The sequence below is a fragment of the Cherax quadricarinatus genome, chromosome 43, assembly GCF_038502225.1.
Source record: "Cherax quadricarinatus isolate ZL_2023a chromosome 43, ASM3850222v1, whole genome shotgun sequence".
Classification (NCBI taxonomy): Eukaryota; Metazoa; Arthropoda; class Malacostraca; order Decapoda; family Parastacidae; genus Cherax; species Cherax quadricarinatus.
The window spans coordinates 18,997,314-19,012,227 of NC_091334.1; the positions used below are offsets into that span (position 1 = coordinate 18,997,314).

The window sequence follows — 14,914 nt, forward strand, 5'->3', positions numbered from 1 at the left end:
GGTAGTCAGTCAAGGCAATTTAAATTTTGTGGCAAGATCAAATCATTATAGGGGAGCGCTAAACCCGTAGGGATTACATAGCACATGTGTGGGGGGATGGAAGAGATTCAGGCTTAATTCAGGGAATTGGAGCACAGATTCAATTCCCTGGATCAAGAGCCCCATATCAATATCAAAGACCCTCCTTTGAGGGGACAAGGTCAAAGATGGGGAAGCTCTAAATTTGTAGGGGGTTGTATAGCAACTCAAAGAATAGCATAGTGTAAATTACCTAGGATAACCCCCAAAAAAGTCAAAGTGACTTATTTCCATTGGGAAGAAGCACTTTGGTTTGACTTGTGGGAGGATAAGTCCAGCTCCTTGGATCAAGAGCCCCTCATCAGCATCAAGGCACATCCCTTGAGGGAGACTTATGTTAAATGAATTGAATAATACCGAGTTCAAAATCTCCTCAAGGGAGGTTCCTTGATGCTGGTGAGAGGCTCTTGATCTAGGGAACTGGATCTGTTCTCCAGTTCCCAGAATTGAACCTGAATACCTTCATCTCCCCCTTCCCCCCACATGCGCTTCCCCACGATTATAATAATCAAAATGACCCCAACAGAAAACGTCACGACGTTTTTGGGTTATCCTCGGTAATTTACTGAATATACAACACAGTTGTAATCATCCAAAATTGTATTAAAATTTCAAATTGAAATTCCTGAAATGCTCATTCACACTAGTTGCTTTCTTTGTGCTTAACTGTATTTTACTACATGTAAACTACACATTGTATACTACACAGAAGTAAATTTTTTAATTTTTAATTTGAATTTAAATTGACCAATGTTGAACACATTTTGGCAAGGTCTTCATCCTGGCACCAGGTCCTAATAACAGCAGCAATTAGCTTCTTCACAGTTGAACAGTACCGTTTTCTGATCCTCCTTTTGGTTATTGCCCATAGATTCTCTTCGAAGAATGTCAGCATTATTCTGGAAGTGTGGCATGGAGCAAGATCCTGCTGGAAAATGCCTTCTCTATCATGAAAGTCTCTGTCCACAATGGGAAGTAAATGAGTTGCCAGGATTGCCTTGTATTTGTCACTGTTAGTAAATTAGTTTATTCAAGCACAGGTACACATGAATACAGTTACATAAAATATCATACATAGCAGCATATGTGTAGATTAGCTAGGATAACCCAAAAAAAAGTCCAAGTGACTTATTTCCATTGGGGTCCTGTTCATCGTTCCCTCAACAATAACAGTTATTATTATAATCAAAAAGAAGCGCTAAGCCAAAAGGGCTATACAGCTCAACAATAACAAGCCATCCAAGGCCTTTAGCAGTAAAACATCTTAGGTGGGTATTTTGGCATTTGTTGGAATGTGTCCATTCCGAAGAGGTTTGCCTCTGCTCTGTCTCACTATCACTGATCTGTACCCATGTACATACTACTTCAGAATGTGCCACATCTGTAAACATAACACACATAGCACATAAAGGGCTTGAGGATCTGGAATTCATTGCCTGAACATGCAAAAGGTCCCCTGTCTGCAAATCAGTTTACAGGTCTGCTTAAAAATCATCTCATCTCCCAAAATTAACCATAACAAATTTCTCGAAGGGTCAAATCAGCATCATTTTAATACACAATTATTATATTATTCAAATTTACAGATACTGAATTTGGGAAAATTCAAAATTTTTGATACTAACACTATACTAAATCATATAGCACAAAAAAGTTTATGACCACTTGATTAACTAAATGTTAATACATTTTTATAACTACTATTTTATTATTGTAAATTGTGTTAAATTGTAATACTGTTTATCTTTTTAGATGCTACACCATAACTATGTATTTTATTACTGTAAGCCAATAGGTTGGAGGGAGGGGGTAAAGGAGGTGTGGGCGAGGGGTTTGGACTTCCAGCAAGTGTGCGTGAGCATGTTAGATAGGAGTGAATGGAGACAAATGGTATTTGGGACCTGACAATCTGTTGGAGTGTGAGCAGGGTAATATATTTAGTGAAGGGATTCAGGGAAACCGGTTATTTTATATAACCAGACTTGAGTCCTGGAAATGGGAAGTACAATGCCTGCACTCTAAAGAAGGGGTTTGGGATATTGGCAGTTTGGAGAGATATATTATGTATTTTTATATATATATATGTACTTATAAACTGTTGTATTCTGGGCACCTCTGCAAAAACAGTGATTATGTGTGAGTGAGGTGAAAGTGTTGAATGATGATGAAAGTATTTTCTTTCTCTTTGGGCCACCCCTGCCTTGGTGGGAGACGGCCGACTTGTTGAAAAAAAAAAAAGCCATTAGCTACCTCACTTGTAATAAGGAAAATAATGTATAATTAAAATTTACCACTCTTTACCTGTCTAGTCTTAAGTACGTAGTCTGTAAGCATTAGGATTAGTCTGCCCAAAATGCCCTGGCATGTTAGTGGCTTTTTTTGTACTAACAACACGTATAAAATGTAAACACACATTGTAACCTTTGCAAAGAAATAAATTTTGTCTTTGTCTTATCTGTTGTCCATCCCTTATGATCATGTGCCCACCTTAGCTGTTTCTTCTGTCATAGCAGCAGTCAGTAGTTGTTTCTGTACCACCTTTCTGGCAGTTCTGCCAACTTCGAACAGTTGAAGAATCAATATTTACGCCAGCTGAAGCTAAATCTCTCTGTAGATCTTTGCTGATTTTCATGGGATCCTTCACACTGTTTCTTATAACCTTGTCATCATGAGGTGTTGTCTTGCGCTTTCTTCCACATCTTCCTCGATGCAGTGCTCCACAATCGCCAGTGTCATCAGCTTTCTTCAGAATCAGCGATTTATCAGATACTCATCAGCTTGTTTTTTAAGAGCTACAATACATGCACATTTCCTAGGTGTAACATCCGTTATGAATTTCAGCAGTAATCTTGAATTTAAGGGAAGAATTTGGTGAAACCACATTCACTCACAGAGCACGTTTGCAGGAATAGCCTTACAGAACAACAGCTGATGTAACAATAATGAGAGTTGCAGGATAACACCATAGCTGGATGGTTGCCAGAAGTCAGTAGCAAACTCTTCAGAAAAGAAAAGAACCCAAACTAGTAAGTACATTAAGCCGGAGACTAAGACATATCATGAGATAATCACAAAATTTACTCTTGTCCCAAGCAGTGCAACATTTTGTGAATCCCTTCACAAAATGTTGCACTGCTTACATTCCAACAGCTCGTCAGGTCCCAAAAATCATTTGCCTCCACTCCTAATGTGCTCACACATACACATAAAATGTTCCAGTGTAGCACAAGCTTCTTTTTTTTTTTTTCAACAAGTCGGCCATCTCCCACCGAGGCAGGGTGACCCAAAAAGAAAGAAAATCCCCAAAAAGAAAATACTTTCATCATCATTCAACACTTTCACCTCACTCACACATAATCACTGTCTTTGCAGAGGCACTGAGATACAACAGTTTAGAAGCATATACATGTATAACATACCCCTCCAAACTGCCAATATCCCAAACCCCTCCTTTAAAGTGCAGGCATTGTACTTCCCATTTCCAGTGCTCAAGTCCGGCTATATAAAAATAACCAGTTTCCCTGAATCCCTTCACTGAATACCCTGCTCACACTCCAACAGCTCGTCAGGTCCCAAAAATCATTCGTCTCCATTCACTCGTATCTAACACGCTCACACTTGCTTGCTGGAAGTCCAAGCCCCTTGCCCACAAAACCTCCTTTACCCCCTCCCTCCAACCTTTTCGAGGACGACCCCTACCCCACCTTCCTTCTCCTACAGATTTATATGCTCTCCAAGTCATTCTACTTCGATCCATTCACTAAATGACCAAACCACCTCAACAACCCCTCTTCAGCCCTCTGACTAATACTTTTAGTAACTCCACACCTCCTCATTTCCACACTCCAAATTCTCTGCATAATATTTACACCACACATTGCCCTTAGACAGGACATCTCCACTGCCTCCAGCCGCCTCCTTGCTGCAGCATTTGCAACCCAAGCTTTACACTCATATAAGAGTGTTGGTACCACTATACCTTTATACGTTCCCTTCTTTGCCTCTATGGATAACGTAACAAGTTTCTTTTTACACTATATGTATATCCTTTTCCTAATAAATCAAGTCTGACTTGAATTCTTCCATCAGAGCTAGGTTTGTTTTACACACTTGCATTTTACCAGTGTTTTCCCCTACTGTGCAACTCACAAGTCGACTAACACCCAGCTAGTACATACATACATTTTGCTGGGTGACCATTGGCAGCAGGTGGAAGGAGACTTACCCTGCCCAGGATGAATGTTAATTCTAATGCCAAATTAATGCACTTTCAGGAATGCTTGCCAAGCATTACAGATCTTAGTAAACTATTAAAAAATGCTCAGGAAAAGAGAATTAAAGTACTGTATTGTTTCCATAACATTTATTTGAAGTACAAAAATGTGATACACATACTTTATCAAATTAAAGCATATAGCAATTTGTCAACGTATTCATTGATAATTCATATGCATTCTTACAATACGGTGTGATAAAAAATAGTTACTGCTGAATATAAATACTGCATCTTAAAATATAATCATGCAAATACATATCATGGTAACAAACTTCAAAAGTAATCTTACATTCATATACAAAATACATTTATCAAACTATACTTAATACATTTAACATTTTCCCTTTGACTAAATGAACAGAAGCTGCAAAAATTAATTCATCCAACAAGAAATAAATCGTAATTTTCCATAATCATTCAATATAACTTTGAAAATAAAACATCTTTTGTTGATCAATTACTTCTCCATTAAATGCATTACAAAACTCTTAAAACAAATTCAGCAATTAAAACAGCAAGGAACTAAAATAAGGAGTATTTATTCATTAAACAGTGATTAATGTCTCTAGTCAATACTTGCTCATTTGACTGCCAAATCAATTAGGAGGATTGATCAACAGGTGTTTGTTAGTCTATGACCTTACCTTGACCATGCTTGAAAAGAGTAAGTACCTGAAGTATTATCTGGTACACTTACTTGTTGGGACTTGGAGAAGAGGAATCATCAGATGGGTTAAGTACAGTGTTTTGTCAAAGCAAATATATCCTAACATGGATATGTGCTATATAATGACCCACTTGGAGATATTGCTCATGGGACCAAGACTGCCTACTAACATACCAGTCCACCCAGTAAAAAAACTTCTAAATTGTATAGTACAGTTTTGTTTTTTGTTTTTTGTTTTTTTTGCTAAAGGAATGTAGTGGTAGAGACAATACACATCAATGCAATTAACCTTTAAACTGTCCAAACGTAGATCTACGTTCACTCGCATAGTGCTTCAAACGTAGATCTATGTTTTATTTTACTGCTTTCAAATGTAAAAAAACGTTGATCTACGTTCGGAACCCTACACGAGTGAACGTAGATCTATGTTTGGACAGTTTATAAGGGTTAATGATGATACACATTTTTCAACTCCACACTGATATACAATTACTAATTTTTTTTACAATGCTTTAAAACAGTGTTTCTGATTCCCTATTTCATCCTTTCCCTTCCCTCAGCTTAGATTATTATTGTAGTCAATTTAAGCACTAAACCAGAAAAGGTTATACAGCACCCTCAGCCTAGAAAATATTCACCTATTTCTAGGATGAGGGACTGATTACCTCATCCTCTACTGTCTCCACTTAATACCTTATAACTGAAGTAATAAAAGCCACTTGTTAAACATCTTGAGAATAAAGTTACCCAGGTGTTGCACACGTTTAATTCGTCTGTCAGTATTTTGTTACAGTCTTTCTCTGGCAAATAATTTGTCTTTATCTGCATCTATGCCCAACGAGTATTTGCATGGTGTGACTGTATTATCTCATTTGCTATTGTTCCATATTATTATTATAATCAAGGGGAAAGCGCTAAACCCGTAGGATTATACAGCTATTGTTCCATAATCCTCCAGGGGCATAAGATCTAATTTATGTCTCTTAGCAGCTCAATTCTTTTGACTTTGGCATCAGTTTGGATACATTTCTTTGATTTTTTTTTTTTTTTTTTTTTTTTTTTTTTTTTTTTTTGCTGTATAGTCCTTGTGGCTTAGCGCTTCTTTTTGATTATAATAATAATAATTTGATTTTTTTTTTTAGTTTTGCTTAAGTTTGGTAAGAAGGTTCCATATTTCCTGTGTGTATTCAAGAATTTGCCACATGAGTACATCAAAGTACTTATCTTAAAGAAGCCCTTGTTTATATTTGTGTGTTGAATGTGATAATGTGTACATGAATTACCTGTTAGTAATTATCAGTGAAGATTACTAACACTATAACCACAAAATGTACTAAATCCCTAGGGGTTATCCAAAATTGCAGTGAATGAGACAATGGGTGCTGATAATTGTGAGAAAGCACAAATAAAGTAGTGAGGAGGAAGTATAAGGACAGAATAAGAAATGCAGAGCTGATACACTAATCAGGCATAAGCAAAACAGAAAAAAAAGCACATCAGGAAATTGAAGGAGAGATTGAAAAGAAAATTGGTACATTTTCCAAGAGGGTAATCAACATTAATTCAAAGACACCTGAAGGAAGTCAACTTTATTGAAGTGTCTTAGAATTATCATGTTCTCTAAGAAATGAAGTTACTGTATTTCTCAATAGATGACAGACTGTTGGCACAACCTGACAGGTCTTGCAGAGTGGTACAGGGCACCCCTCCATGATATGGCCCTGGGCGAGTCTGGCTAGTCCAACACGCAACCACAGCCACTACAGCAAGGATTGCTGGAAGTTCTGGCATAGATTTTACAGAAAACAGTTTGACTGACTCTGCAGACTAATGACAATGCCAGTTATCCTGTATGTGCTGGGTGAAAACTGAGTAAAGCAGAAGGCTGAAAAGAGGAGCTGTTTGCAAGTGAGAGAGGTCTCTGAATCAATAAACATGCATGGGGTTTGTAAGTTCATTGCCTGGAGTGCTCGAAGCACCATGTACCTAATTATAAATGCATTAAACAGCCATGATGACATCAATTAATCAATCTTAAACCCTACCTATTTTAAACATAATCTGAAAGATGTTTTACTTTTGCTTACTGTTATTTACTAGTTTATGGTTATGTTTGATGTGACTCGCTAATATATGTATAGCAATATACTATTATAGTGACAGTACAATATAGTACAAGGAAATGGGTCAAAGGAGAGCAACCGGTCATCTGCCTGAAGTACAATAAATGGTTCTCAAGGGTTAACTTTCCAACTAATTTTTCTGGCATTTTTCAATTTTATTGTGTATTACAAAATTATGTTATTTTCTTTTAAGGGATATATATTTTTTCCTTTCATTTGTGTACTTTTATTAAAATTCTTCTACATAACCCTTCCCCATTTAGGAATGAAACAAGTGTACAACTTCTACAGTTCAGTCCCCTAGCATATACAGTGTCTGGCAAGTTATTCAAAATGTCCATCTTCACTGTTCTATGAAAAATGGATTTCACTGGTTATCACTGTTTTACAGGAATATGGAAATCACTAAAAATTAAAATGACAACCCAACCAAGTATTTTTATATTTCTTTTATTCTCCAGTAAGTGAAGGCTTGGAGGTGGTCCTTGTTGCTAACAATAAATGTATTAAGGGATCGGATTATTATTCATTACGTTGTTTTTTTTTTTTCAACAAGTCGGCCGTCTCCCACCGAGGCAGGGTGACCCAAAAAAAGAAAGAAAATACTTTCATCATCATTCAACACTTTCACCTCACTCACACATAATCACTGTTTTTGCAGAGGTGCTCAGAACACAACAGTTTAGAAGCATATACGTATAAAGATACACAACATATCCCTCCAAACTGCTAATATCCCAAAACCCTTCCTTTAGAGTACAGGCATTGTACTTCCCATTTCCAGGACTCAAGTCCGGCTATATAAAAATAACTGGTTTCCCTGAATCCCTTCACTAAATATTACCCTGCTCACACTCCAACAGATTGTCAGGTCCCAAATACCATTCATCTCCATTCACTCCTATCGAACACGCTCATGCACGCTTGCTGGAAGTCCAAGCCCCTCGCCCATAAACCCTCCCTTACCCCTTCCTTCCTTCAGTACATATTGTCATTTAATATTTAATTTTTTTTAGTGTTTAATTATATTTTAACCCTTAAACGGTCCAAGGAGATCGACGTTCAAATTCGTAGTGCTACAAAAGTAGATCTACTTTTTTTTACATATTTTCAAATATAACAAAAAAAAATGTAGATAAAAGTTTTTTACACGTTTTCAAATGTAAAACAAAAAAGAAGATCTACAATTTTTTTACATACTTTCAGATGTTGAAAAAACGTATATATACGTTTGGACCATTTAAGGGTTAATGTTACCTGTAACATATTTAATGACACATTTCTCTTTAATCCTTTGTCTTCCTAATATTCCAAAATTATTATTATATTCAAAAGCAAACACTAAACCCATAAGTCATAAGGACCTGAAGAATGGAAAGTAGTCAGGTTTGATCCAAGGAAGTTGAAGGTAGTTCCAGTTCCTTGAATCAAGAGTCCTTCACTGGCATCATAGCAAGAAGTGGGGGTGCCAAGTCATATTCTAAAACAAATGAAAAAATTAAAAGACTGACTATTACTTAATATAATCCCTCAGGCCCGAAGGTAATATTCCACTTGGAATATAATTAGTAGTAAAGTTAGTCTGAGAGACTAACTCCATTTGTAGTTAGCCTAAAATTTATTATTAGTAGTAGCACAGTAGTATTAGTATTTTTTTTTTTTTCCAACAAGTCGGCCGTCTCCCACTAATACAGCACCTACAGAATGAGAGGTAACCAGGCATGATCCAAGAAAAGCAAAGGTAGCTCCAATCCCTTTGATTAAGAATTCTTTGTTAGCATTATAGCCCCTTTACACTCTTACAGGAACTTAAAGTGAATAAGCTTACTATTAGGTGACTGAAGCAAGAAGTGTTGGTGATATCATTATCTTAGTGCATTCCACTTTCACACTAATTTCCTGATTAATTCTGAAATTATAAAGTAAAAAGTGATTTGAAATTAAAACTGGCATGTTGGTGATCAATTTTATTACAAGGCCTGTAATAAAATATATATATAAAAAAAGGTTGACATATCACTCTGAGTTATTGCTTTCAAAACAGTAAAATATGTGGAATGTATATATTTTCTAAATAAGCAGACATATCCCACCAATCAGTTCATCTCCAAGAGTTACCCTGTTGTATTTTAGGCACTTTAATTTGGAAGTCCCAATTGTAATGATTAATTTTCTATCTTTATGAATACTTCATTTGCCCAACCCAACTCAGGCCAGGCTGGGATGGGCAACAAACCCAGCAGAGTTCAATTGAGAGGAGGCAAGATTTCTGGCTAGCTACCCAGTAGATGTACCAAGGTGTCATATTTATTATAACTGTAGCCTAGTCTTGGAACTGTTCTTATGCCACACTGAACTCTGAATGTTATGATAACACCCAAAAGGGATTAGATGATATGTTCACATCTAATCCCACTTGAGAGAAGTAACACATTCCCATGGAGCAGTAAGGTATCCCATGGTCCAAAAGGGAAGAAAATCATCAACTTCAAACATCAAACTGAATAGTTTTCAGAGCTGCAGCTGAAGAATAGGTTTAAAAAATTTCAAAAGCTGTGGCCTAGCTTCTTTGATGGTATATACATTCCACAAGCAACAGGCTAAAATTAAAACCCTGACTCAGTAAAAGATATTAAATTTTCACAGGGTCAAACTGAATTAGCTGGCAGCATGGAAAAACTTGTAAATATTGTAGACTTGAATACCTAAACCAATGCAAAATCCCTTTGAGCAATAGAATGCAGCAAAAGGTAATCAGTATATGTGTGAAAGTAAAGAAATTGCAATGTGAGAATTCAACAGTGAAAACTTTCAATGGTAGTTGATCCGGCTATAAGTTTAAGCATGTCACTATGCATATGCTTAAAATGAACAGCCAGGCTGTGGTGCTGATATATAAAGCATACCTAATTTTAAGAATATTTTTGGCTACATAATTGAGCAGGCATTGAATGATTATGTAACTAGACTTTTTGAGAAAGAGTACAACAAAGAACCTTCCTATCACTTTAAAGAAGAGTTGTCCACATTTTAAAAAAGTCAAGAAATATCACACACTTCACTGTGAAAGGCCTGAAATAAAAATTTCAGTGTGTGATGAAATTTTTGAAGACTTTTTTTTCATAGAGTGAAAAATCTTATTTCTCCAAATCTTCTTTCAACAAACCAGCCGTATTCCACCGAGGCGGGGTGGCCCAAAACAAAAAAAGAAAATTTCTCCTTCTAAATGTAATAATACATACAGGAGAAGGGGTTACTAGCCCCTTGCTCCTGGCATTGTAGTCACCTCTTATGACATGCATGGATTTATCTAAATAGAACTACAAAAAGAAAATTGAAATCAAAAGGAAAACTTAATGTTTTAAGGTGTGTTGAAGGTGGTGAAAAATTATATTTATGTTTTCTAATTCATTTACACCAAATAATGATTCCTTTTTAATTTTGTTTTTCATTCATTGTCTAACACTATATATACTACTTTGTTAGGATAATAGGTGCTTTGGTACTTGAAACACATGGAGATGCATAGCCAGCTATAACCCCAATTTGCATATTCACTATAAATTTATATAAATAATTGCTTTTTCTAATTTCTATAAACTTCATGTACACAGAAGTCTTGTAATATTACAGTTCTTTCAAGGTGTGATACTTCTCAAGTTATGGAAATAATTTACATGGTTTGACTATTTTGTTATACTAGGTTAATAAATATTCAAATGGAAGTGTGGTTTTTGGCTGAATTCCACTGTTAGTATTATGAAATTGTAAAAAATCTGGAACAAATAAGGCATCTTCCTGCTAGTTCTACATTTGCTAGCAGGGAAGCTGGTCATGGCACAACTCCTGACTGTTGTTATTCTAGTTTACATGTATCACTGAGGCAGTGTTGCCCAAGATGCACTACATAGACCCACTTTGTCCTTGATTGTTTCCCAGGTGTCAGGTGATAGGCAACCCAAGCAACTGAGCCAAGACCTAAAATGGCAGAAGGCAGCATATTTGAAGGCATAACTGCATGACATATATAGGGCACAACTTGGTCCTTGACTTACAGCATGCATAGACACAGTTTAAGGGTTAAGTAACACACACACACACATTTTGGGACTAACCCCAAATGTTCAGCAAGATCTGCCAGGGAGATGGCTTATGTGTTAAAAAAAAAAAAGACTTAAAGGACTACTTGCTTGTGTAGGTGCCTACTGCCTTATTCTCAAGTCTCACTGATGTTCATCAGTCTAAAAATGATGAGGACTTCTCCTTTAAATATAAACACAGCCACAAACAATGCTACCAAAAAATCTTATATGATAGAGACACATAAATAGGTTCATTAAGTTTTAAATTAGGCACACATACAGTATATTATTAAAAAATACAATGAATAAAATTGCTTTAATTATCAAATGTCTTAAAACATATCCCTGTTTCAAATATTCATGGACTCATTATTCTCTAGGAATGATGTAGGTGGCACTCATCTTCATGAAACAATATACATAAATTAGTAATATCACAAGTTTCAGCAGAGGAGGATGGTGAATTCAGGGAAGCTCGTAGGGCAAGTAGCATAAGCTTAATCAACTATGAGAGTTGAGCAACCATTTGTTTTGTGTTGGCATACTGCAGAACTGATGACAGGAAACCCATACTCTGATGCATGTAGTGTTTCCCACTGGCTGCCTGTAAACCAATGAGAACAAATATAAATTCTCTTCTATGATATACAGTACCTCTGACTAGTTTAAAGGGCTATTCTACCCTTGCAATCCAACCTGAGTCAGACTTTTCTGCCTACTACCTTAACCTGCTTACCACAAGTGGCCAGTAAATCTACATAAATATCAAGCCTGGCTACTCTGCCACTTGTTGTAGGAAATACATATTTTTTTTTTTTTCAACAAGTCGGCCGTGTCCCACCGAGGCAGGGTGACCCAAAAAAGAAAGAAAATCCCCAAAAAGAAAATACTTTCATCATCATTCAACACTTTCACCACATTCGCACATTATCACTGTTTTTGCAGAGGTGCTCAGAATATAACAGTTTAGAAGCATACACATATAAAGATACACAACATATCCCTCCAAACTGCCAAAATCCCAAACCTCTCCTTTAAAGTGCAGGCATTGTACTTCCCATTTCCAGGACTCAAGTCCGACTATATGAAAATAACCGGTTTCCCTGAATCCCTTCACTAAATATTACCCTGCTCACACTCCAACAGATCGTCAGGTCCCAAGTACCATTCGTCTCCATTCACTCCTATCTAATACGCTCACGCACGCTTGCTGGAAGTCCAAGCCCCTTGCCCACAAAACCTCCTTTACCCCCTCTCCCCAACCCTTTCGAGGACGACCCCTACCCCGCCTTCCTTCCCCTATAGATTTATATGCTTTCCATGTCATTCTACTTTGATCCATTCTCTCTAAATGACCAAACCACCTCAACAACCCCTCTTCTGCCCTCTGACTAATACTTTTATTAACTCCACACCTTTTCCTAATTTCCACACTCCGAATTTTCTGCATAATATTTACACCACACATTGCCCTTAAACAGGACATCTCCACTGCCTCCAACCATCTCCTCGCTGCTGCATTTACCACCCAAGCTTCACACCCATATAAGAGTGTTGGTACTACTATACTTTCATACATTCCCTTCTTTGCCTCTATAGATAACGTTTTTTGACTCCACATATACCTCAATGCACCACTCACCTTTTTTCCCTCATCAATTCTATGATTAACCTCATCCTTCATAAATCCATCCGCCGACACGTCAACTCCCAAGTATCTGAAAACATTCACTTCTTCCATACTCCTCCTCCCCAATTTGATATCCAATTTTTCTTTATCTAAATCATTTGACACCCTCATCACCTTACTCTTTTCTATGTTCACTTTCAACTTTCTACCTTTACACACATTCCCAAACTCATCCACTAACCTTTGCAATTTTTCTTTAGAATCTCCCATAAGCACAGTATCATCAGCAAAAAGTAACTGTGTCAATTCCCATTTTGAATTTGATTCCCCAAAATTTAATCCCACCCCTCTCCCGAACACCCTAGCATTTACTTCCTTTACAACCCCATCTATAAATATATTAAACAACCATGGTGACATTACACATCCCTGTCTAAGACCTACTTTTACCGGGAAGTAGTCTCCCTCTCTTCTACACACCCTAACCTGAGCCTCACTATCCTCATAAAAACTCTTTACAGCATTTAATAACTTACCACCTATTCCATATACTTGCAACATCTGCCACATTGCTCCTCTATGCACTCTATCATATGCCTTTTCTAAATCCATAAATGCAATAAAAACTTCCCTACCTTTATCTAAATACTGTTCACATATATGCTTCAATGTAAACACTTGATCTACACATCCCCTACCCACTCTGAAACCTCCTTGCTCATCCGCAATCCTACATTCTGTCTTACCTCTAATTCTTTCAATTATAACCCTACCGTACACTTTTCCTGGTATACTCAGTAAACTTATTCCTCTATAATTTTTACAGTCTCTTTTGTCCCCTTTCCCTTTATATAAAGGGACTATACATGCTCTCCGCCAATCCCTAGGTACCTTCCCCTCTTTCATACATTTATTAAACAAAAGTACCAACCACTCCAACACTATATCCCCCCTGCTTTTAACATTTCTGTCATGATCCCATCAGTTCCAGCTGCTTTACCTCCTTTCATTTTACGTAATGCCTCACGCACCTCCCCCACACTTACATTCTGCTCTTCCTCACTCCTAAAAGATGGTATACCTCCCTGACCAGTGCATGAAATTACTGCCTCTGTTTCTTCCTTAACATTTAAAAGTTCCTCAAAATATTCTCGCCATCTACCTAATACCTCCATCTCCCCATCTACTAACTCCCCTACTCTGTTTTTAACTGACAAATCCATACTTTCCCTAGGCTTTCTTAACTTGTTTAACTCACTCCAAAATTTTTTCTTATTTTCATTAAAATTTCTTGACAGTGCCTCTCCCACTCTATCATCTGCTCTCCTTTTGCACTCTCTCACCACTCTCTTTACCTTTCTTTTACTCTCCATATACTCTGCTCTTCTTATAACACTTCTGCTTTGTAAAAACCTCTCATAAGCTACCTTTTTCTCTTTTATCACACCCTTTACTTCATCATTCCACCAATCACTCCTCTTTCCTCCTGCCCCCTCCCTCCTATAACCACAAACTTCTGCCCCACATTCTAATACTGCATTTTTAAAACTATTCCAACCCTCTTCAACCCCCCACACTACTCATCTTTGCACTAGCCCACCTTTCTGCCAATAGTCGCTTATATCTCGCCCGAACTTCCTCCTCCCTTAGTTTATACACTTTCACCTCCCTCTTACTTGTTGTTGCCACCTTCCTCTTTTCCCATCTACCTCTTACTCTAACTGTAGCTACAACTAAATAATGATCCGATATATCAGTTGCCCCTCTATAAACATGTACATCCTGGAGTCTACCCATCAACCTTTTATCCACCAATACATAATCTAATAAACTACTTTCATTACGTGCTACATCATACATTCATATATTCATATATTCATATGAATAGTGGAAAAAAAAATTATAAAATGTGTGCAAAGAAAATGCACATCTCTGACATCAGCTTTGATAGTTTTATTCCTTCTTGTTTAAACTTAAGTTTATATGAGTTCATGTGAACATGTTAAACAGAGGTAAACAGAGACTAGTGGGTTTAATGGATGTGCTATTGGAGTGTGA

General features: G+C 37.0%; 1 protein-coding gene across 4 annotated transcripts in view; it reads right to left on the minus strand.

Annotated features, from left to right (window-relative positions):
* Nucleotides 1–6,047: 6,047 nt before the first annotated feature.
* The window catches only part of LOC128694345 (uncharacterized), a 396,715-nt gene continuing 387,848 nt past the window's right edge, over nt 6,048–14,914 (minus strand). For 3 of the 4 annotated variants that reach the window (XM_053784451.2, XM_053784452.2, XM_070093644.1), the window contains one exon: nt 6,048–11,826. In XM_053784451.2, the coding sequence (XP_053640426.2) occupies nt 11,732–11,826 (95 nt within the window). In that variant the 3' untranslated portion in view covers nt 6,048–11,731. The remainder of the gene's footprint in view (nt 11,827–14,914) is intronic. The other variant, XM_053784453.2, reaches the window with a different exon arrangement.